The sequence below is a fragment of the Chelon labrosus genome (genome assembly GCF_963514085.1).
Source record: "Chelon labrosus genome assembly, chromosome: 18".
Taxonomy (NCBI): domain Eukaryota; kingdom Metazoa; phylum Chordata; class Actinopteri; order Mugiliformes; family Mugilidae; genus Chelon; species Chelon labrosus.
Genome location: NC_140351.1, coordinates 6,833,694 through 6,858,270, shown reverse-complemented (window position 1 = coordinate 6,858,270; position 24,577 = coordinate 6,833,694). Strand labels below are relative to the sequence as shown.

Here is a 24,577-nt window from a genome sequence, read left to right as displayed (position 1 = left end):
TTTGATAATATCTGCATCAGCCTGGAATTAGAATATAACACATTACATCAGCCCAATGACTGCAACGGTCCCCACCATGCTGAGACATGATTGCAGTGAAAATGTCCTTGAGATTCGTCAGCCTGCAGACAGACCGTGTGTTATGCTTTGCATGTTGCTGAGTTAAGGTGGAAAGGGTCAAACTTTGAAGTTGTATTTACAAGCCACAAAGACTGCTCTGTGCGCTTTTAACCGTTTCAGGCCTTGAACTGGTAGATATCTTTAAAAGATAACATGGGTTGACCCACAGTGTACAATATCTATCAAGAAACATACGCCTGACAGACTTTTCACAGATTGTAATCACTTGTTTTAAAGTTAAAAACAATAAAATGAATTATTTAAAACTATGTTAGTATGTTTCCTGCCTAGCATACTGTACATTTTAGCATTTTGCTAAGGTGCTAATAAGAATAAATGAAAACCAATATATCAAAGTTGATATTTTATAATGCGTAACTACACTATATACTGTCACAGATCATATACAAAATAAATTACAGTGAACCAGAAAATAAAATTAATACAGTTTATCAACTACAAAGCATCCGCACCTACTGTATGTCTTCTCAATGGCAACGATTAAGGAACAAAATGTAATAAAAGTGTCTTTTTAAAATCTGAATATTTTTCTTTCTCGTATCAAACTAGTCAGGAAAATGTACAGGAAAATATAAGCTCTCTCTTTTTACAGTGGAGTAGGTAGAATGAACCACCTCTCCTATGGTCATATTATTTAATCACGTTTAACTGGCATCTGTACTTTTGTCACTTTATTCAACAAAGACTTGGTATCACTGCAATAAATGGCAATCTGGTTCACATCCAGATTTATTTCATTATCTTTTGCGCTAATAAACTTTATAGTTGCTGATATAAAATTAAACTTTAGGTAGAGAGAAAACTACTACACGTGCAAAGCTCGCCATTTTTACAGTGTTACTGAGCGTTTCTGAGGTTGTAGAGAGAACAAAATAAGTTGAGTGTTTTAAGGTTTTTGTTCATGAGAAAAGGGCAATGCAGACGGACAAAGCGGCCGCCAGCAAAATGACAACAGACAGCACGGCGAGCCCAAAGATGTGACTGCGCTGGCATAAAGGCTGGCGTCCAGGCTGCTCCTCGTCGACGGACATCAGAGGTAGGGAGGCGCTGTCGGTGCTGCTGAGCGGGTCTGCGTACTGCGGGCCCTGGGGCTCCACCATCCAGCGCAACACGTTGACCTTCATCTCCATGTCGTCGATCATGTGGTCGATTTGGCTGATCTCCTTCTCCATGGTGCACCGCTCTTCGCTCTCCAGGCCATCAGGGAGGTTTGGGGTCTCAACCTCTTTCAGGTCTGGAAGGCTAAGTGCTCGAGCTGCTACCTCGCTGCCTCCTCCTGAAATTTAAAATGTTTCCACCAGTCACTTCTATTGCCTCTAAACTCATGATAGTACAATAAGCGGACATTTTGTAGAAAACTAAAAAGTAAACCTAAAGGAACAAGCATCCCAAAAACTTCCATTGAAAATGACAAAGGTCCTGCACCCTTAGTATACTGGTTCCAGATTTCCTGCTAAATCATCTGCTTTTACAAATAACCCAAGAACACAGATGTAAATCTCATTCCAGAACTCATCTCATCTCTGGGGACCGTGGATAATTTAATAAACTTTTACGAGGCTCCATCTAAGAGCTGGTGAAATATTTCGGTCTGGATCAGTGTGATGGACTTAGATGTCGCTAACAAAGCAGAAAATAAAAGAAAACTGGTCAATAACAATACAAATTGTCTCCAGACGCTTTACAAAATCCGGTCTGAAACCCCAAGAGCAAGCACGAGGGCTTTGTATATAGAAATAAGTCTATTTGTATGAAGCCAAGACTATTTTTCGGAGGGAACCATCTGGCTGGGAAGTCTAAGACTAAGACGGAGAGTTGCTGAGGATAACAATTTTTGAAGACAGTAGGAGGAAAGGAAGTAATTTCCGTATACCATCTCAAAAATCCCCCAAATAGCCTGGGTCATAAACAAATGAATAAATTGTTATTTGATTATCGTGTGTTTATATGTATTTTTTTTAGTAGCAGAGCAAGAATAGAGGTACCCACTACTATTGTCTGAGGAGGTCTGAACAAAGTTAACTGGGATTTTACTTGTCTTAAGAAGTGTCACTATTCAAGGCCTTTTATTAGTAGTTGGATCATTAAAGGTGCAGCCTTTTTTTGTAATAGTACATTCTGCAGCCACTCTGATTAAATAATATATATAATTAACAGCCCTACCTACAGTACCTCCTCTTAAGTGTCTGTGTTCTTGCTCTATTATTTCAGCAAGTCAAGAAAAGACATTCAAGATCTACCCACATCCACATAATCTCTGAAGACTAAGCGGTGCAATCAGAACATTTGTTGCATTGCCTCTAAACACATCAGCGCCTGAATTTGCAAACACAATAAGACGTCCACTGCTTTTCATGTACCTTGCAGGCCGGTTTGCACCAGGGTAGCGGTGTTAGCCAGAGAGAAAATGTCACCCATGTTGAAAACTTTGCACATGTCGACGTGCAGGAGCTCCAGGCTGGACGAGAAGGCCACCCACAGGAGCTCCATCTCCTTCCGCTGCTCCTCGGGCAGGCTCTTGTCTCGGAGATGTGAGGTCAGGTGTTGGCAGATGGCCACGGCCAGCTTTTGGGCCTTCTCTCGCGTCTGCCGCAGCTCGTCCCGCAGCTGGAGGGTGTCTGTGCTCCCGCCGACGCATGCCGCCAAATGCCGGTAACATGCCACCACCTGAGTGAGGGAAAAGATTTCACAGTGGTGATTAATTTGCAGAGTTAAGGCAAACAAAGTAGTGTCCTTTTCTTATAGTCTGCAAGAGGAATACCCTGTTTAGCTCTGCACAGGTACAGACGTGTCCCTGCTGTCCTTATCTTCTGATCAAGTATGAAGACCACTAATCTTAATTAGGTATTTTGCATCCATTAACCTTCTGAGCAGCTATCCCAAACTGATCACATAACCAAGACACATTCATGTAGTGTATATTTTACCAGAGCACCACATCAGAAAGAAATCCTGTGACTTGTTTGTGGACTGTTGAGACGCAATGTGAGTCATCTAAATAATCTCCTCTCGCTCAATATCTGGGTAATGTGGGAAATTATACAGTTCTGGTTTTATATTCCAAGTCACAAGGCAACATGGTGTTTTATTAATAGTCATTAGCTTAACCTTGGCGGATTAGCAGCTGGGGTTTCATTCATTAAAAATATTAGAAATAATCTCATTACCATTGATCTATTTCTATTTCTAGATAAGCCAAAACAACCTTGCGCGCTCAGAGTACAAGGGGCGCATTTTCACGGTTGGACGGATCAGGGGAAGTAACACGACCACAGTAAAAAATAAATAAAAATAACAACTATTATTATATTTATTATATACTTTACTATGTGTTAATTTAAATTTTTTTAGATTTCTAAAATTTGTCACAGTAAATAACCAATAACTAAACAGCATATTGTATATTTGCTGAACGACAAGAATAATAAAGTACAAAAATCCAGCCAATTATTTGTGGTTTATTTATTTACTTATCCTGCAGAGGTGCACCCTGTGAGCTTTTTTTTTTTGTGTGTGTGTGTGTGACAAGAAACAAATTAATTGTAGTTGTAATCTACCTAATGTTCTCTTTGTGCAAACATGTCTCTACAAGATGAATCGACTCGTGTTTTTTTGGTTTTATTAAGGGGCAAAACATCACAGTGTGTTGCTACGACCTGGGGAAAAAAATGAAGTTGCATGACCATGGCATTATCTAATTCAGAGCAGTCATAAAGATGCGGCGGACCGAGAAATTCTTTTCAAAGAGAGTGCTTTTTAAGCCGCAGGGTGGAAAAATAAAAGATGTTTCAGTGCTCTGTGCGTGTTCACTCCGTAAAATAACACGGTGCAGACTACAGAAAATAAGATAAGTGTATTTTCTTGTACAATCTTTCCACTCTTGCAATAAAAACTGCCCTTTTTTAAAAAATTGTAGAAGTTAAATATTCAAATTAGATGTATTATTGTAATGCACATATTAGATGGTGGCTTGCACCTGCTTACAGCACCTTGAAAATGACAGTTCAACACAATCACAACCACAACTTTCTCATCCTGTCCCGACTGGTCCCAGCGTAAATGAAAACTGAGCTTACCTTTATCAAAGAATCCACCAGAGCCTTTCCATCCGCCACAGCCTTGCCCTTGCCATCTGTGCAATCATCTTCTCCTTTGACCGTGCTATCATTGCCAACTTTGTTATTTACAAGTGGCATGAGGATGGCTGGTGCAGAGTCTCAGACTCTGCCACAGCAGGCAAGATCTTGGCCCAGCTGCCCTTCACTTTTCTGGCTGCCCCTGCTCCTCTCCTACCCCTGGAAGATGCTTCATTCAGCGGCTGAGGGTCCAGACAGACTCAGTGCCAAAGAAGCATGGCGCACGGCAATTATCCAACCCGGCAACTAAAGTGAAGTTACAGGACATGCTTTGGAGGTTGAAAAATTCCTCACAAAGAGCCTGTAGTAAAGGTAATGAAGACAAAAAATATAATAAAGTGATGTAACTCTTAAGCAAGGTGCTAATCCTGTGATTGACCCCTTTGCACTGACGCAGGATAAGACGAAGTGCTAATCTCATTAACCGTCACCGAGACTAGAGAGATAGTGAAGCAGCTGTCCGTCTATCACAATGGCCCCTCCACTAACTGAGAGGAGGCTGGACTCCGTTACCTCAAGCACGCTGCATTGGCTACACCTCATGCAATGGTTAAGGTCAATAAGCTACATTAAGATTTTTAACAGCATGGTAGATTTACATTTCAAATCCTACACGGCTTGAGACAGTGCAACAGATTTATGCTGCATCTGAACGTGCACTAATAACTGGACAGTAAATGTTGAAGCATTTAAGGGAATTAAAACATGTTCTTCCTATTAAGGTTCTTTGTGGTTTACTTTCCCCTCAGGCTCCAGATAAATGGATGGGCTTATATGACCAGTGAATTCATCCTTGGAAGTAACATGTGACATTTCTATAGCAGTGAATGTATGCATGCATGCATAACGAGGTCTCCTTTTGGACAAAGGCATGTAGAAAAACTAAAATCGTATGTAGTGTATATGCAATGACCATGAACTGAAATCACCGCAGAGGAGCTTTCTACAAAGAAACTGTGAATACGGATATAAATCAATGCTCGACTACAAATCTGGTCAATTTTATTTAAAAAAAAACATCACAAACATTTAAAAACGCACAAACTACACATGGAAAACATCAGGTACCTTAAATCTGCACGAAAGAAGTTTATAATACATCTCTACTTAACGACTTGTCCAAGTGCAAGTTGTCGTACTGAGGCTGAGCTTTTTTCAGTGGTGTACAGTCCTAGCCGTTTTCTTGATTGTCCGGCTAGTCGAACCCTTGCGTGGCGACGTGACCGCGTCCCTGATGTTGGCGAGCAGGCCTCGCTTGGTCTTGGGCTGCACAGGCGACTTCTGGGAGAGTTTGGCAAGTTCTGCCTTGAGCGAGGTGATCTCCCGGTCCTTTTCAACTTTTTGCTTTACAGCATCCTCCATGGATTTTGTCTTAACGGGGGGGGGGGAAAGTAAAAGTAAAACCAACCACATACAACACCCGCTCAGCTTAAATATTATTCTTAAAGGGGAATTACTGTTTTTTTACAACCTAAACCTTATTTCTGGCATAAAATACGATCGTTTACTCACCCATATAACTTTGGTGTTATTTGGAGTCGTTCGGAAGATGTTTACATCTGCGTATATCCATATAGTGGGAGTGAATGGGGCACCGAAACACAACCTATACATAACGCATTATCTGCCGCGAAACTCATTCATTTCACCAATATTTTGTTATGATACACTAGTGCTATTCCCTGTTGACTCCAGAGTTACCCGCTATCTATTCGCGGACGTGCAGCGGTTTGTTGTTCTTTGTCCAGCTGTTCCTCTCTCTGCCTCTGCATCCTCCTCTCAACGAGCTCCTCATCCGTATACTCTGGCTCAAAACGGTAAGGACGTCCATCATAAACAAAGTCGTCGTCCACAACCTCAGAATCTGAAAAATATTCAGCCATGTTGCAAAAAAAACTAGCAGTAGCAAATTACAGGTAAACAACCAACGCAGGGTGCACGCGGTGCTCAGAGATGACATCATCCAGGTCAGAGGTTAGTAGGTCAATCTACAGACCCCAGATGATGACAACAGGTAACTCTGGACTCAACGGGGAATAGCACTAGCGTATCATAACAAAATATTGGTGAAATGAACAAGTTTCGTGGTAGATAATGCGTTATTTAGAGGCTGTGTTTCGGGTGCCCCAGTCACTCCCATTATATAAAACGGTAATTCCCCTTTAAAGCCTTTACATTAAGATTTGAAATCTTTGCTGGCCACACCCAGACAACCACCCTTCTCCGTATACTCCTTAGTCATCTCACCTGATCATTAGCCTTCCCATGCAGAGCCTCCAACTCAGCTGATTTGTCCAGGAAGCCATCTCTGACCTGCTTTAGTGTTTTACCAAGCTCCACGAGCCTTTTCTCCAGGGACAAAATTAACTGAACAAACAAACATTAACCTGAAATCATTTAAATATAATCAGACTGAGCAAATATATATATTTTTTTCCCCTCCTTACCTGTTGTTTATCCTCACACATCATCTCCAATGCACATTTTTCTTTGTAAAGCCGTTCGCGTCGATCATCGTCTGTGTGGGTGACATATGTCCATTTTCAAATGTCATATCTTTGCCAATTGGAAAAAAAAAAAAAATGAGACTGTATGCCAACCTGCTTCTTCTCTTGCTTTAGATGACTCATCCACCGATGGATCTGCAGAAACTCCTCCTCTGGTACTGGATGCTAAAGTCTCCAACTCGGACACTTTGCATCTCAGGGCCTGGAAGTCAACAGAGACACAGATCTAATGTCTAATGTGAAGGTTCTGAGTCATCCAGATCATGGTATATCCAAAAAGCATTTAAGAAAGGCTTAAACAAGTTTCTAGAAAACAAGTCAAGCAAGTTTCTGATGGGCTACACCCACAGATGTTCCCATTTAAACCTCAACTTCCCACCAGTCCTTTAGAACCGAAGAAGCTACTCGGATGAAACATCTTCAAGAAACTCTGCGAGTTCAGTTGCCTTTCTTAAACACTTTTTGGATATACAGAGCTAACGTTTTAAAGATTAACTTAGCAAGTATCGTTATGCAGCGCATGTCCACGTCTAAAAACTAAATGAACACAAAACTGCCTTCATCTTTAAGGAAAATCCCTCAAGATTCGTATGACATTGCGTTCACAAGTATGGGACAGACAGTTTGATGACCTTTGACCTCTACATTTAAAAATCTGTTCATCCTCGACTCCAAATGAGCTTTAGTGGCAAATTTCAAGATATTCAGTTTTTGGCGTTTGAGATTTTGCATTCACAAATTCAGCCGCTGAGGTGACGGGACCTTTGGCCATCAAATACTGATTAGTTCATGCTCGAGTTGAAGAGAATGCTTGTGCCAAATCTGAAGAATTTCTGTCAATGTGTAGTCGAGGCATAGGGTAATTAATTATATTGGAGAGAGAGAGATGAAGATAGTTCAATTATTTACAAGGACGCTAAATAAAAAGACGCGATGCATGCATATATAACTTGTACTGTGAGTGGTTCTGTCAGCTGTGGAGCATCAAATCTTTTTTTGACCGGGTTATTATTTATTAGTCTGTAATTCAGCTGTAGTTCATCATGTCAAGTTCTGTACTACTTCCTTTCGAGAAAAACAGTTTAACACCCTGGAGAAAAAAAAAACAAAAAACAATAGCGTACCTCTACTTTGTCCTGTTCAACGATGAACTCATCAAGAGGTACGTAGTCCTCTTCTAGTTCGTTCAGAGCGCTCTGGTAAGCGTACTCTTTGATGGCATCTTTGTACATCTCTAAAGTGTACTCCATTTTGTCTTCATAGCTCTCCTTCAGCTCCTCGATCTGTCGACTTAACAGTTTAAAAACGGTATTTAAAAAGGGGTCTGATGATCATAACTAAATACATAAGTGCATGGCAAGTTTACATAATTTTGCAAAACCAAAGTAGTAACGTACGTGCGTAGTTTTTCGTTCACCATGAGCTGTTGCAGCATGGCATCTCCCATTTCCTTGCGGATTTCTATTTCCTGCGCCAGGTTTTTTCTTTGCTCAGCCAGCAGTTTGGTTCGCAGATCCTCAATCATGCTCACAAGCTCCTAGGAACATTAAAATATTAATTATAGGTTAAACACTCGCTAAAATACTGCAATGTGACCATGACATAAATGGCAGCTATACACTCTGTGGCAGCAAACTTATGTCGGCCTCATCTCCCTCATCAAGCAGCCTCTCTTCAGCAAGGGAGTACTCCAGGGCCTCGCTGTCGATCACCCCGTTCCTCACCAGAGGCCTCCCATCTCGACCGACCAGACAAGGAGCCAGAGATTCCAGAGGCTTGTCTGGGATCACCTGCACCACCTGCAGAAAGCACAGGTCAGACCAGTGGCTCCAAGATCCTCATGATTAATCTCTCACTATTGTGTCCTCAGACTCACCTGTTTGGCGACAGCAGAGAACTTCATGACGTGGAGAGTCTCGTCGTAGGTGGAAGCACACTGGTTGATGTTGACGATCATCGACGCTCTACCTTTGCCGCAGAAAACAGCCTGGAAGAGCTTGGTGAGCTTGCTTTCTCGGAAAGGAATGTAGCTGCTCTTCATTCTTATGGACGACAACGCGAAAGCACAGAAGCATCCAAGTCAATAAGACTGACTAAGTATTTCACTTAAATGTGCAGTCAGGTAGGAGCTGAACTCTTTGCACCGTACCTGTCGGTTTGATTGTTGCGAAGAGCAGTGATGCACTTCCCCAGAATAAGCAGGGAATTGTTTATGTTTCCCGCCTCCTTCAGCCTCTCGCCGAACGTCTTGGTTTTGTTGCATCTTTCTGATCCGGCCAGGTCACACAGAGAAAACCTGAGAAACAGAAGTAAGTTTAAAGCAGTTTGGTCCAATTAACTCCTGAGAAATTAGGCTCTGAATCCATCATTCTTCAACACCGATGACAGGTGAGGTGAGCGTCACATAATCCAAGTCTAATTTATGTGCAGACCCCGACTCAAATGTGCATGTTATTAGCTGCAACTGTGTCCTCCCTTTCTGCAATGTGAATTTTCTTTAATGCCAATAGAACTAGCCTGAACATTTTAGAGGTTTCAGACTTCACACATTGACAGCTGTATTCATTCATAAACCTTAACTTACACATCAGTTGTTGCAAGGAGTTTTGCAATGCTATGATTTAAACAAAGTTCAAATGTTGGCATCATGGGAATAACTAATAAAGAAGGCCGTATTCATGAGGTCAGTTACTTACTCTGAGATCCCTTCAACTGTTCCTGAATCGATCTTCATTAACTTCATGGTAAATATGCTGTGGCTGTAAGGAAACCTGGTATGAGCTTTAAAAACAAAAGACAACACCAAAAAAAATCCCCAAAACATTTAACTCAACAGTTTGCCTTCTGCTAGAAGACTGGTTCATCTTAGTGGCTGCAGCACTTCTGTTCTTATTTCCAAACTGAAGCAGCTTGCAGGCTTCACCCAGGTTCTGGACGTTGATCCACCTGAGGTCTGAGACAAACACAAAGTCCTTTAACTCGGTTTTAAGATGGAAGCAACATCTATACTATTAGTGGCATACTGCTACCAACTGAGTAAACAAATGTAAATTGTCACACCTTTAACGTAAGCATTTCCAGCCCCGTCATCACATACGCGAAGGGTGGCTCGCTTCTTGGACATTGACGAGAGAGTAGGTTGAAGCAGATCGTATACACACTCGTTGTAGATTTCAAAGAACGCCACCCATAAGGCAAACTGGCTGCTGCTGCTGCTTGCTTCTGTTGGGTTGCTGGCCACAGCTAAAGTGGGAAGAAAGCCGGAAAGCACAGAAGTACATTTATTCGTCTTGTCTGTGACGATTCAAGACATTCCGGTCACGGTACTGCATGTGCACTTCAAACTAGATTTCCTATTTGGACAAAAATACAGGATCACGTTCATTGCCCGTCTACCTGTCTGACTGCAAGACAAAGAAGAGGATGAGAGATTGCTGGCAGAAGAGGACAGAGACTCCGATCCACCGCTGGCTCTGAACGAATCACACTCCTAGACCAGAGAACATACGTGCACATGTTATGGCACAACCTGCAGAGAGGAGCTGTCACCAGTTCAGAGCTCACTCCTCACTTCTTTTACTGAAGCGAAGATGGCAGCTTTAGCACTCCTCTCCTGCTTGACTTGGTCATGATCCAGTAGCTGCGCAGCGTTCCTGAGGTAGGGCTTCAGGTCCATTTCCTCATACTGATGATCTCCAATGTAGTGGAAGGTGGCGTCCAGAACTCGAGGTAGTATCCCCGGCTCTTTTGGAGTCCCTAAAGCGTTTCACAACGTTACAAGGAGCACTTTGTTCGACTCCCGTCAAAGATTAAAGCCCAGAAAGGTGTTGACTTTGGTACCTTGGATTGTGAAGGTTTTTCCAGCGTTGGTAACACCATAGCTGAATATTAACGCATTCCTTCCCTCCAAGAAATCGGTCATTTGGCTTCGGACTGTGTCCTCAAACAGCTCAGCCTGCGTCGTCTCCGGGCCAAAGATCTAAAGGCCGGCATAAAAGGTGAAAGTTAATACTTGCTTGAAAAAAAAGGCACAGAGCTCCTTTTTTAAAAGTTTCCAACCTGCGAGAAGGAGAACTTGTGGAGAGACAAGCCGATTCCTTTCTCACTGCTCTTCATGGTGGCAGAACCTTTCGGTGCATTCAGTGTCACGGTTTGACTGTTTTCAATCACAACACAATCCTGAGTGAGGAGGGGAAAAAGATTAACAATGGCAGAGCTGTCCCGCACAAACTCACAAGCCACATTTTTGAGACAGCATTCGACTTGACATGATTCTGGTTTCATTCAAAAGCATGTGACTGCCTTAAGTTTGTTTCAGCCTGTAAACTGTGCCATTCGATCTTGATCTGGTCCACAATAACGCTTAGGTGGAAGCAGTAATAAAGATCAGTTTTCTCTTGGATAAATCCATATCACTGTTGGCACTGGTTTTCAGGAAAACTCCAAATCTGGTTAAATGTGAAGTGCTGTACTTGACCTGACCCAGCACCTAGCACCCATGTTTTTTGATGATGGTGGGAAGAAACCGGAGTGCTACGGGGAGAAACTCAACACAGAAAGGCCCTGAGGAAGGCTGAGATTTGATTAAGTCCGTAAATTAAGAGTTTTATTGGACTGGAAAGCAGTTCTAGCACAAACCTGGTAACTGTGAGTACATTAAAATGTACCATAAAGTTACCCCTGTGTGTTCTACAAAGTCATCCCCCAGCACACTTCATCTCACAACTGTGGCCTTCATGTTGTTGATTTTATTTTTACGTCTGCCCTCAGACACATTGGACTAAAAGTTGATCTAATCCAATTCAGAATTCAACTTTAAAAACACTGAAAATTTGCAAATATAGAAAAGGTTTGATTTCCCTCTAGTATATACCTTTTAGGCTCCAAACTATTAAATTTAGTGTGTCCCTTCTTCTTAAAAACAATAATTTTTAACCAGTCCTTTACCTTGTGGATGTGGATGAACTGTAACACTTGATAACGAGTGATATTTCTAACTCCCTACTGTTCAGCTTTGTTCAGGGATGACATGACACCATTTCCACTCTTTACTGTACCTGATCCTCATTGTCATGGAGTTCCTCCTTAGAGAAAGGCCTGACTCTGAGGTAAACTTTCATCGTCTGCTGCTCAGCAACACCAGGAGCTTCAGCCTAACGATGAAGAAGACCAAGTCAGAGCAGGAACTAAACACAACTGCACTGACGTAACATTGCTCCCGTTGCAACACGGTTTCATTAAAACAATCACCTGCTGAGGAGCGGTACAGGTCAGGTCCATGTCAACAGACTGCAAACAGAAACTTTCTTCCTTCAAGTCAATGTCCGTACTCATCTTCAGGCAAGTCAGCTCCAAAACAGGAATTTAAATTTGTGCACCTTATTCACTCAATCCACGGGACGTTAGGGTAAAATATTTACCGATTAACAACCTCTGAATCAATTCACAGAATCCTTTAGCATTAAAAATAAACGAACAGAACAAGAGCTACAGATATGTCTGCTGTTTTTCCTTCCCCTGGGGAATCAGAAGGAATCTCTCAATCACCTTTAACTGGAATCAGATGTGAACTTAAACAAGTCATCAGGACTGGCCAATCAGCTGGGAGGGCTCTGCTCCAGCTTTGTGTTTCAGAAGTCTGGTAGAAAGCCTCCAGCAACTTGCTGCATACATTAAAAGACAGAGCTTCCTCAGTCCCTTCTTGTCCAGAGCATCACAGTTGTCCCTCTAGTCCAGTCTGTTGTTCACATGGACTCCCAGGTTCTTATAGTGGTCCACTACTTCCATATCCAGGCCCCGGATGGTGATGGGCTCTGCTGGTGTCCTCTTCCTCCTGAAGTCAATGACCAGCTCCCTGGTCTTGTCCACATTCAGGAGTAGGTGGTTTGCCTGGGACCACTCCACAAAGTGTCCTATACTCCACCACCTGTCCATCTCTAATACACCCAACCACTGCAGAGTCATCATTATTAAAGTAGACTACAAAAAGTAAACTTTTAAGAGCAGTTTGCAATATTTGTTCTGGAATTCACTGTTAAGCGTTCTTGAGGTGTCGTGGGCCTAACTTAACGAAACATCGGTGAAGGGAGGTTCCCACTTGAAAACCCCAGTGACATGCTGCATACTGCTGTTGACTAGGCCAGGTATCTGATGTCTTCATGTTGGTTGGTGGCGATATTTATTTGTTTGGTTAGCTGCTGAGCGGGCCATACAAGCCAGCAGCATTTACTTAGTTCATTTAGATTATCGGTTAAAAGTCATCGCTCATGACTGTAGGTTTGTTAGGGTTTCTCAGTTGAACAGGGCCTCTGAATGTGTTTTGCCTGGGATCTTGGCACAAGGGATTGCAACATCTAATCCTGTGTATTAATGAATCCTGCTGCATACTGTAGATGCATGTTCAAGATGGACAAGATTTTGTAGAGGTTGTTGTTTTTGAAGAGCATAAATTAATAGGGTGAATGATGCTGTATCACAGAGAAGTAGTGCCTCCTTCTCTGGAAGTAGAGTATTTCACCGATTTGTCTTAGTTTGTTCAGTGTTTGTGGAAGAGAGCGTCAGAATAAAACGTGTCATATTGTCATGAGTTAAACCAAACTCTTACAGATTCAAAGTTTGTCTTACATTTTATTATGTGCTCCCAGGTTTCAGTTTGCCCAATGAAAAAGTGTTTTACGAGTCTGTGGTGGCCAGTGCCCTCCTGTACGCCGTTGCATGCTGGGGCAGCAGGCTGAGAGTGACGGATGCTAAAAGACTCAACTGTTCGCAAGGCCGGTGATGTTATAGGGATGGAGCTGGACTCTTTGAACAGTGTCAGAGAGGAGGATGTTGGCAAGAGTGAAGACCATCCTACCCAAATGCACCACAGGTCATTACCTGCCTGTGGAAATCAAACTTTATAACTCCTCCTGCTGAGTGTTGGTCACTCTTACCATTTTACCTCTGTCAAATCGTGAATACTTGTGCAACATTTGGTTCTTATTCATCTTATTTTTTTTGCAACTGTCACTTTATGGGAGCAACAGCAACAAAACAATTTCGTTGAAGGATTTATACTTTAATTCTGATAAACAGTCCAACTCAACTGTAACAAAAACTTGCGAGAGCTTAAAGTTTGAGCTTTCATTCAGAGAACTGGCTCACTTAAACAATCCTCTATAAACTCAATGACAGTTTACATGTGTTTGCAGTTTAATTTGTAGATCCATATCTTTCTTGGCCCTTCATCACCTTTTCCCTTTTATTATTGTATGTATATGATACACGGCTGACACATGTAAGAGACCAAACACCACATCAGTTTCTTTTTATCATTTCTTTATTCAAACATCTTCTCCGCTTATGCGTCGGCGATGGTGACTTCAACCTCTACACCTGGTTCGATGCTGATGGAGGTGATCTGCTTGACGATTTCAGATGGGCTGTGCAGATCGATCAGGCGCTTGTGGATCCTCATCTGGAAGCGATCCCAGGTTTTGGAGCCCTCACCACAGGGAGTCTTTCTGGTGGTGATGCGCAGAGTCTGGGGGGAGGCAGAGAAAGGAGAGTTTAGCTCGAATGACTACATTTGTGACATGCAGGACAGAGGTGTGATCAAAGTCGTTTTTATTTTAAATAAATGTGTGGTTCTTGATCTCCAGTACCTTGGTTGGCATACGGACGGGTCCCTTCACCTTCAGGTTCTTCTCCTTAGCCCCACGGATCAGGTCAGCGCAGACTGCACATCACAGAAAGACAAACTTATTAAAACAAAAGCATCCATTTCTTTTAATGCTGATACTTTTTTTTAAAGCCATGGCTCAGAATAGCGTATAACGTCGTCAGTGGTGATCACGATTAAGTTTTTATCCTCATAGCTCAGGTCTAGTTTTATTCTCAGCGTGAACAAAGCAGAATATATTTACCCTTCTCCAGAGATTTGACGTTGCGGCTGGTGAGGGTGATGCGGATGCGGTGGATGGCGACCTCGGTCTCAACGGGTGCCTTGCCGGTGTCCTTAAAAGCCTGCATTTGAGTAAACAGAAGTTATTAACACACTGAACTTAACACAGCATTATGAGTAAAAACTAGCAATGAGTGCAGCAGAATTGCAACGATTAGCATGTTTTCTTTTGTATTAGACAGTATTTGACTGTAAACATTTACCTGCATGTATATACATCTAATATAGGCACAAAAACCCCCAACTAACTGTATACACAGAAATCTGATCAGTCTAGTTTAAACCTGAAGCCCTGGATGACCTAAACGCAGCACCGGCTTACAAGCACGTGGGTAAGATAACAAAATTATTGCAACAAGTGAATGTCGATTTTAGTTTTACGTTGAGTAAAAACTGGCCTAATCTAATGGTCTAAACAAATCCCACCACTTAATATTTCATAAAACCCTGCACCTTCCAAAACAAAAGGCTTAATATTTATCCAACACAGTCACCAGTCTCAACGAGAAGCACGCCGATTTGTAAAATAAGAATAAAAAACACTATAAGACTTGTCCCGTGAATGGACAATTTGTTAAAATTGACTATAATCGTGATATTATTAAAGAGTTCGTTTTGTGAACTGCATCTGGCGGGACGTCTACTCCAGAGCGCCATAAGCTCTAGACGCTAGCTACCTAGCCTAGCACACATTTCTTTCAAGTACAATAAAATCCTTAAAAATGAACAAACCACCAGCAGAAACACATCAAATAAGGCATTTGGGTGTGTATTATAAATCCGCATACCATTATGATTATTCCTGACCGACTTATTCGGGAGAAATTCAAGCGAACAGCGGTGAGCCAGGAACAGTCGCCACAAACGTGGTGAGCTCTTGGGGGAAAAGGAAGCGCAGAGGGCCGCTTCCTGGTTATGTACTCCTCATCCGGGGTTCCGACAACTTCTTCTTTGGTGTTTTAATCAAATCAGTAATAAACAGCGACATCTAGTGGCTACTACATGGTTCTCTCTTTAGTGTAGCTGTCATTGTCACCACTAGAGGGCAGTATTTCTGTATTTCTAGAGGCCACAGAAGAAAATACAGTGGATGTTTCTAAAACAAACTTTATACGTGTTTTTTTAAATTAATTTGATAGTTTAATCTTGCTTCCTTTTAATTTGGGGCAAATAAAATGATATGGTATTGCACCAGACTTGTCACCACACCTACTAAAAATCTTGTAGTGATGTACGTCCCCATTCGCAACACGAGATGGCAGTACATATGTTTGACATACCTCTGTCAAGGCAGGTATAATAAGATAATACATCCAGTGAAAACCTTCTACATTTCCGCCCCTAAATGTTAATATAGCTAAAGAAAAAAATGACAAAACAATTTTTTTGCTATATTACAGGTATGCATTCATTGCAAGGATGCTATATTACAATGCAAACCGACTTAGAATAAATATGCTAAAACATTAAACACATCTTGAAACAGTTCTTGTCACATCATTTGTATATTAAAAACAATAACTTGACACTACACTCTTTAACACCAAATAAAGGCTGTGTACTGTATACACTTAGACCTATACGTTCAAGGTCCATTTTACCTCATTTTATTTTTATTTTGTACCCTTTTTGCTGTGTGTAATTCCGAATCTCCCCCCAAAAAGATAAATAAAGTGTCTATCTATCTATCTATCTGTCTATCTATCTATGAGAAATCTTGATGGGAAATGGGAAATAATCGTGCTTTTATTTTGAAAAGTAAAAGCGGAAGTCACGTGTCGTGTTGTCGTTGACTTGATAACGGTCAGATTCTTAAACAAGTAACGGAACCGGGCAGTGCCGGCTGCCTGCCAGAAAGTTGTTTTGTCCAACAGTTAACGATTAAATGTCAAGTTTGTAAAACAGTTCCCGGGTGTAGGGTCCCGGGACAAGAAGATTAGCCCCTTGACTTGAATTATAAACTTTATTTCACTGTGCGTCATGATTTCCAAACACAGGCCGCCTCCAAGTGACAGAGGAAAACTTTTTCGCAGTTGAGACCAGTTGAATGGAGACGGGACAACGCTTTAAATGAAGACATGAATTTCGGTGTCCCCGCCAATTCGCTGCTGCTTCTACGCGCCTGCGATGAGGGGGACTATGAGACAGCCCGGGGCATCCTGGAGCCCGGAGCCCCGAAGGAGTCCGGACGGCAGAGCAGGCTGCGGTCAGAAGCTGGCTCCGAGTGCAACGCCGCCGCCGCCGCCGCGGCGGACATGTTGTCTCTGGTACCGGTGGACTGCACCGACGAGGAGGGGAACACCGCCCTGCAGTTCGCCTCGGCCAGCGGCCACGAGAACCTGGTCCGGTTCTTGCTACGGAAGGGGGCCTCGGTGGACAGCCGCAACAACTACGGCTGGACCCCGCTGATGCAGGCTGCTAGGTGGGGCTGCGCGCTGGAGCTTTACTCCACAGTGAAGAAAGTCACACCAAACTCCATTTAAAAATAGTATAATTTAGCTTGTCATTTATTGTCCGTAATGGTACATAACTTCACCCCTGAGTTTAGGATTTTTCACATGATTCTCCTCATTTCGGCAGATACAAACATAAATTTGAGTGAATACTGACTTGTTCAAACATTTTCTATCTGAACACAATGGCTGTCTGGTTAATTTATTTCTTTGTGAGCGTTGCCTGAAAATGTGCAATATTTTGCATGGAGTTTGGTGGAGGACATGAATTTGAACTTTTTGAACTTGTTCTGTCAACTTCATGAAACTTTGACTAAAGGCATTTGTCCTCTATGACTCTGGAGCTTTAACTTGTACATAATAAAGTATGATAAGCTTATATTATAAGCGGAAAGATGTCAGATGATTAACATAATAATAAATTTGACCTTCTTGACCTTTAGGATGTTAATTAATGTTAAAATGCGACTGTCTTCATGCATATTTAGCACGTTTGATGAACTGGCTTTAGCTGGGGGAAAAATATTTATTTAGTTTCCCAATTCTCCACCCAGGTTTGGTCACCTGACAGTTGCCCACATCCTCCTTGAGAACGGTGCCGAGATTAACGGACGCAACAGGCTCGGGGCCAGCGTCCTCACTATGGCGGCCCGTGGGGGACACACTCATGTGGTCAAGCTGCTGCTGGAGAGCGGGGCCTACGTTGACGATCACGATCACCTGGCTGTCGCTGCGGAGGCAGTCTCCAACGGCAACAACAACAACAGCTGCAGGTTTTTATCTGTGAATGACATCTTTAGCCTGCACGCTGCTCTCAATCCTTTATAATGATGTGCCTCTCTCTTGTCTTCTTTCCCACAGTGCGGGTGGTTTTGCACCGGGTGAAGGCTGTCCAGGAGGAGGCGGTGGCAGAGAATTCATGGACATCACAGCCCTGATGGTGGCGTCCCAGCATGGCCACGAGGCCACTGTGCTCCTGCTCCTGGAGTGGGGCTCCGATATCAACTTTTCCCAGAAGACCACTGGCTGGGGGCCGCTGATGGTCGCCACCCTCAGTGGGAAGGTGAAAAAACACATCTTACACTGATGAAACCCCAGCATTTTATTTTAAAATTAAAGCACACAGATCCTGCTTGTGTTAAAATTTCCGTGGAAGCTGGCAAATAATATTGTTTGTGCACGTTTTAAAGGTGGCCGTGGCTCAGCAGCTGGTGGAGCGTGGCGCCGACCCAGACCGAGTCAACGTTCTGTCCAAGACGGCGTTTGAACTCGCCATGCAGCTAAAACAGAGAGACATCAAGGCCTACCTGGACTCCATCACCACTGTCCGACCACAGACAGGTGGAGCCGTCTTCAAAGTGTTGCTTCATTTATTGGCACGGCGTATTGTAACACCTGTTGCACGGGGCACAGCAGGTGTTTTTGAGCTGTCGCAGTAGGGAAAACAGCTTTTGGGCCTGCCAATCCACTGTCGGGACTTAATGCGGACGCTTGATGTACCTGTGCATGTTAATCAAACCACCAGCCGTCAAAACAATGTCTATTGAATGAGAGATGGGGAAAAAATAGAGTAGAGTCTCACGGTTTTCTTTTCACGGTTTTCGAGTAGAGTTTAACAAGATAACTGACGACTTTCACGCCTTCTTTGTGTGTGTTGTCACCACAATATTCTAGACGTTAACACTGCAGTTAACACGTCTGTGAGAGTGAGACCAACAGTGGGGACTCTTTTGATGTTTGACAGCTCTTCTGACTGATGGTTTGGGTTTTTTTGCCAACATGGTCAAACGCAATGTTCCTTAAAAAGCCCAGACTGAAGCGTTTTCATCTGACTTGCCATATTTCTTAACGTCTTCCAGTCAAAACCCAGTGTTTTTATGTCTTTTAGCTTCTCACTTCTCTATCTTTCTTATTTCTCTTTCTTTCTGCAAGTAAATTTTTTTTTCTGCAGTGTCTAACTGTGTAGTAATTAGGTTTTATGTGCACAACCCCCCACCCTGACTGACTGACTGACTGTGCAGAGCTATGTGGAGTCAGGCCAAGTAGGGCTGTTGTTTCAGAGTCTTTCTCATTTCTTCACAGACGATGAGAGAAGAAGGCCGGATGTCTTCAGCGCCCTCAAGCTGGGTGAGTTAAATTAAACACATGAAGCAGAAGCGGTGAAGAAATTAATATTTTTTTTGTGTAACAATACCAGGTTATTATTGGCGTATTCGTGTGTCTACGTGTGTGTTTATGTGTTGATTCAGGGAATTCACAGCTGGTCAAAGAGATCCTGGAGGAGGACCCCGCTCAGGTGAATTCGTCCAATCAGGAGGGAGCGTCTCCTCTGATGATGGCAGCGGTGAGCGGCCAGTTAGAGGTGGTGCAGCTGATGGTGGACAAGAATGCCGACATAGACAAGCAAGATGCTGTCCATGGGTGGACCGCTTTAATGCAGGCCACGTATCACGGGTAAGTAGGAGCGGCTTTGTATGGTACAAGCACGGGATTGATGTGCATACAGGAAGTATAGTGACATTGTCTTTTGTTTTCTTCCTCACACCTTCTTCCAGCAATAAAGACATTGTCAAGTACCTGCTGAATCAAGGCGCTGACGTCAACCTTCGAGCTAAGAATGGATACACGGCCTTTGATTTGGTCATGCTGCTCAACGACCCAGGTAGTCCTCACCGTCATCGCTCGCTTTTACGGCACAGAACCTAGTTAGGCTGAACAAACACCTTAAACTCTTAAACTCTACCCAAAAAATAGTCTCACTAGACGACACTGTTCAGATATTTGGAAAATTTGGTACAAAAACCACTAGCCTTCATTCATTGTTTGTAACCGCTTGTCCTCTGGAACCTATCCCAGCTGTCATTGGACGAGAGGCGGGGTACACCCTGGACAGGTCTCAGGGCTAAGACAGAGAGACAGACAACCATTCACGCTCAAACCTACGGCCAATTTAGAATCACTAATTAACCTAATAAGCATGTCTGGAGGAAGCTGGAGTACCTGGAGAGAACCCACGCAGACACAGGGAGAACATGCAAACTCCACACAGAAAGAAAGGCCCCACAGTCAGATGGATTCAAACCCAGAACCTTCTTGCTGTGAGGCATCAGTGCTAACCACCACACCAATGTGCCGCCCACTACTGCCACTACTACTAAACAAAACTAAATCTGATATCTTTTAGATATTACATTGACTGGAAATTGAAGAATTGCGCAGTTACTTGAACATTCAGCTAAACAAAATTTAATTTTTTAGCAAATAGATGGGTTAGCGTTTGTCTTTTAAAAAGGAAAATGTCAAATTTCACTGCTGTTACTTTCTCAAATTTAGATATTTGTTTTTCTAAAAGCTCATCTCATAGTCGCCTGTGGTGGTATAGTGACTCCAGCTCCATTATTAGAGAATCAACAGGTTAATCAATAGTAACAGTGCTCATTACATACGGTTTTAATAAACTGTAACAGTTTCATTTAACTTAGTGCAAGTTATTACATACAATATGTAGCATTTAATTGTAAAAAATGGTATTGTTTTTATGTACGTTTCACTGTTTTCAGTGCGTTATGAGAGACATCTGCTACTACGGCTAATTCTCCGCCGTTTGTTCATTTGTTTCTGTGAGCTCTTCTAACGTTTCCTTGCGTCTCTCGTCTGAATTCACCAGATACGGAGCTGGTCCGTCTGTTGGCGTCAGTGTGCATGCAGGTAGTCAAAGACAAGTCAAAACACCGAGGCAGAACGTTAATGACTCGCTCCAAGAGTCGACAGTCCCTCAACAATGTCCCTGTCCCACCACCTGATGACAAGGGTGGCCTCAAGGTAAAAGTAAAGAAACGAAAGTCTCGTTACTGTTATATATCGTTCACTTAAAATGCCACCAAATCACAACGGTTGAGGTTAAAATCTTCCCGTCATCCTTCTTTCTTCCAGTCCTGGTGGAGTCGGATGTCCAATCGCTTCCGGCGGCTCAAGCTGACTCACACCCTGAGGCACGGCCTTTCGTCCAATCGCCTGGCTCCGTTCCCCGACGACGCCGAAACTCCGCTGGATGCCACGATGAAGGCGAGTTTGAAGACTACTGCTGCTGCTGCTGCTGCTGCTGCTGTTGTGTCTAATGGGGCGGTGGCACCGACTCCCGCCCTGGGAGGAAATGACACCACCTGGGCAGTCAAGACCAAAGACGCTGGTGAGCCACAGTAATAATACCATGATGCATTCGTTGTCAGTTTTCTTAAAAACGAATGCACTGATCACATTTGAATTTAAGTCTCAGAATATGGAAAAGTCGTGTGTAAAAGTGATGCATTCTTCTTTTACCAGGTCACTGCAGAACATCGTCAGAAAAGGAGGACTTCCTAAAAAACACAATGGTAGGAGTGTTTGGTTTTGAGCTTGAGCTGCATTTGAACTTTTTTATAATTTACTTTCATTATATAGAATGCGTTAATCTAGGATTTCTTACATTTCATATATTATTTTCTCTTGCTTTTGCTTTAAAATAAACAATCACAATTATTTAAATGAGGGAATTATGATACTGTGTTCATCTTCAGCTGAGGAGCGGTGCACCGCTGACCCGTCTGCCAAACGACAAGCTCAAAGCAGTGATTCCTCCCTTCTTGCCGCCGTCAAACTTTGAGCCGTGGAACTCGGATCGTTCTCGCCTCCTCAGAGAGGGCAGCAGTGAAGTGCCCCGCCTGCCCATGCCCCCACAAAGGAAGCTCAACAGCAGTGGAAACTCGGATATCGTGAGTGCTTGCGTGTGAAAGTTTCTGCGACGTCCTTATAGATGTCATCGTTTATGTGCCTGTTGCTGTTTTCTTTCTCTGGCAGACGTCCATCAGTCGTGTGGTTAGCAGGTCCATTAAGTTTCCCAGCATCCCAAAGGGACCCTCTTCGTCTTCTCCTTCCAACTCCGGTCACTACCACTCCCCCCACTCCTCAGGGGGCTCGAACGGAGTGGCCGGGCTCAACCGGGACTCTCACAACCGCTCAGGTTCGCACATAAGAATCTAAAAACAAATAAAAACAGAAAGAATAGAAGTTAGACACAGAAAATAAATTCTTGTTTCTCTTCTTTACACCAGGGGGCAGTGCAGACAGTGTCCTCTCCCAAATAGCAGCTCAGAGGAAAAGAGCAGCGGGCCTGATAGAGGTGAAAGCCCCAGCTCCAGAGAAGCAGCCCAGCCAGACTCAGAGTCAGCCCCCGCTGCCAGCTTCAGCCTCTGGCCTTCCACCACCTGATATCAGCCTCCCTGACATCCACCCCCACCCCAGCCTGGTCGCCTCCGACATCCACTCTAGAAGGGTATGTATTTTCAGAACTGTTACTCCGCTTTTACCCATCAAGACTGGATGCAGAGCCAGATGTGACGTGAGCCTGTTTGATTTGAAATGGTTTTCAGGAGATCCTTAGGTTTTAGGAAGTTTTTTTTAAACAAGGTTTTGGATTTAGACTAGTTTTTGGAGAGGGTGCCTGAGTATTAATAGTGGAATAATTGGCGTCGGTCCTCGTTTGTCCTCTTTGCAGAAGATGGAGTTGAAAAAAAGACCTCAGTCGGGGAATTCCTCCACCTCCAAGAGTACGTCGCCCACCCTGACCCCTTCTCCTTCCCCAACGCCCAAGATCCCGACCGGCCCAGGAGACTCTCTGTCCTCAGCCTCTTCTCACCCTCGCTCCAAGAGCAGCGGTGGCTCGAGCAGCGGAACCATCACGGATGAAGGTGAAGCCAGATCTTATATATGTGTTGCAGTTGAGCTGTTGGAGAAATTAGAGAAACTAAATTAACTTGCAAATAGTTGTGTGTTTCTACATTGTTTTGTCTTTTTTTTTTTTTCAGATGAGCTGTCCAGTATTTTGAAAAAACTGTCCCTTGAGAAATACCAGCCTATATTTGAAGAACAGGAGGTATTCTGTCTTTTATTTCAAATAGAAACCGAAACATTTCCTTTACCTAGAAATAAAATAAGTTCTCAACATGAAGGAAACTGCTTTCCTGTGGCTATAAAGACTATATGAATGAGACAGTTCTTACCTTAAATTAAACAGAAACCTTATTTTCTCTTCTTCTAGGTAGACATGGAGGCATTCCTGACTCTAACAGACGGAGACCTGAAGGAGCTGGGCATTAAAACAGACGGACCCAGACAACAGATCTTAGCTGCCATATCAGAGCTCAATGCTGGAAAGGTGCATTTAGTTCTAAATAGTTTATATGATAATGAATTTAATTGCTGTTACTGTGAATTTATACTAGAGGGGCCAAATGCCAAGTGCATCAAAATGTTCTTATTCTATAACGATTCTTGTTGGCTGTCATCAGGGCCGAGAGAGGCAGATCCTTCAAGAGACCATCCATAACTTCCAGTCTTCCTTTGGAAGCAGCGCCAGTAACCCACGGCAACCAGGACAACCACGCTGTAAGTGACAGATATTAGAAACTGCGCCAGGCAACCCTGATAGAAGTAGGACGGCATCCTGAACTGTGTCTTTTCCCCCTTTTCTTTATCAGCTCCAACGAGTTGGATGAGACACCAGGTACGTTCCTCCAGTAAGAGGTAGCCTTGATGCCCACGAGGAAGTTCACCAAAGGTACTTAAAGTAAGAGTAAAATGCCGGTGACCACATGGTATGGCATGAAAAATGGGAAGTCTTCTGGACGCCAGCGTCCCAAAACCACAAGAGGTCGTAGTGCAAGAGGACGCTGCAGCAAAAACTGCCTTTAGAGGATCGTACTGGACCAAACTGCCTTAAAATATTCCTCTGATTGGATTGTAAAGCAGGGGAGACGTAACGGGGATGTTCAGTGTTTGCTGCTTTTAACAAAAGCTGTGCAGCACGCATTCTTTGTCAATGAATGTGAGATGCAGCAAATGTATTGTAAATGTGGTTAAGTCAAGGGAAAAGAAGAGAGAGAGCAAGAGAGACTGGGATTGAGACGTGAGGGCAGATGCTGTGACTAAGAAGGTGCACTGATGACGAGAGTCGATGGAGGAAAAAGGGACATTAACCAGACTATTTTTTTTTCATCCTCCAGTCTCATGGACTGCTTTAACTAGTGTCTTTAAGTCTTGACTTCGCAAACCACTATGTACACAGATGATTTCCGTCAAGGCTGCGCTGTCATGAATAAATAAACATCATGATGATTCAATAAACATGTTTGTTTCTACCATTTAATATCTTACCGGACTTGAGATGAGAAAATGTTTTCCGGGAGCATTTTATTAGGAGTGCAAATTTACTTTGAAAGAGGTGCATTGAGCAACACTTTCCTCCGAGACGTTTGTATGTTTTCGCCTCCGGCTGCACCGTTAAACTGTTGGTCTGCATAAAGACAGATGAAGCGCTGTATCAATCGTAAATATCAGGTGTATTTATAATCCGAGTCTTAA

At 43.1% G+C, this 24,577-nt stretch overlaps 4 protein-coding genes across 4 annotated transcripts; 1 reads left to right on the top strand and 3 right to left on the bottom strand.

The window, feature by feature from the left end:
* Positions 1 to 394: 394 nt before the first annotated feature.
* Positions 395 to 5,124, bottom strand: rgs9bp (regulator of G protein signaling 9 binding protein). Its single transcript, XM_084565721.1, has 3 exons — positions 4,218 to 5,124; positions 2,502 to 2,808; positions 395 to 1,417 (listed from the first exon to the last, which is right to left on the bottom strand). Exons 1-3 carry the CDS (start codon positions 4,335 to 4,337, stop codon positions 1,041 to 1,043), a joined length of 804 nt encoding a protein of 267 aa, XP_084421847.1. The 5' UTR covers positions 4,338 to 5,124; the 3' UTR covers positions 395 to 1,040.
* Positions 5,125 to 5,278: 154 nt separating this feature from the next.
* On the bottom strand, positions 5,279 to 12,274 carry LOC311503164 (kinesin-like protein KIF20A). The gene is made up of 18 exons (XM_084565720.1): positions 12,035 to 12,274; positions 11,842 to 11,937; positions 10,844 to 10,963; positions 10,625 to 10,763; positions 10,356 to 10,540; positions 10,181 to 10,274; positions 9,845 to 10,027; positions 9,626 to 9,737; positions 9,481 to 9,543; positions 8,934 to 9,080; positions 8,661 to 8,826; positions 8,404 to 8,583; positions 8,182 to 8,321; positions 7,909 to 8,074; positions 6,878 to 6,986; positions 6,725 to 6,795; positions 6,525 to 6,644; positions 5,279 to 5,648 (listed from the first exon to the last, which is right to left on the bottom strand). The coding sequence occupies exons 1-18, from the start codon at positions 12,116 to 12,118 to the stop codon at positions 5,433 to 5,435; spliced, it is 2,391 nt and encodes a 796-aa protein (XP_084421846.1). The 5' UTR covers positions 12,119 to 12,274; the 3' UTR covers positions 5,279 to 5,432.
* Positions 12,275 to 14,084: 1,810 nt separating this feature from the next.
* Positions 14,085 to 15,626, bottom strand: rps20 (ribosomal protein S20). Its single transcript, XM_084566198.1, has 4 exons — positions 15,515 to 15,626; positions 14,689 to 14,788; positions 14,428 to 14,501; positions 14,085 to 14,306 (listed from the first exon to the last, which is right to left on the bottom strand). The coding sequence occupies exons 1-4, from the start codon at positions 15,515 to 15,517 to the stop codon at positions 14,124 to 14,126; spliced, it is 360 nt and encodes a 119-aa protein (XP_084422324.1). The 5' UTR covers positions 15,518 to 15,626; the 3' UTR covers positions 14,085 to 14,123.
* A 916-nt stretch (positions 15,627 to 16,542) lies between these two features.
* anks6 (ankyrin repeat and sterile alpha motif domain containing 6) lies at positions 16,543 to 24,526 on the top strand. Its single transcript, XM_084566579.1, has 18 exons — positions 16,543 to 17,148; positions 17,734 to 17,952; positions 18,041 to 18,242; positions 18,370 to 18,520; positions 19,262 to 19,306; positions 19,429 to 19,633; positions 19,735 to 19,841; positions 20,847 to 21,001; positions 21,113 to 21,368; positions 21,503 to 21,552; positions 21,736 to 21,930; positions 22,016 to 22,178; positions 22,270 to 22,490; positions 22,713 to 22,905; positions 23,023 to 23,090; positions 23,256 to 23,372; positions 23,506 to 23,602; positions 23,695 to 24,526. Exons 1-18 carry the CDS (start codon positions 16,805 to 16,807, stop codon positions 23,742 to 23,744), a joined length of 2,838 nt encoding a protein of 945 aa, XP_084422705.1. The 5' UTR covers positions 16,543 to 16,804; the 3' UTR covers positions 23,745 to 24,526.
* Positions 24,527 to 24,577: the final 51 nt, after the last annotated feature.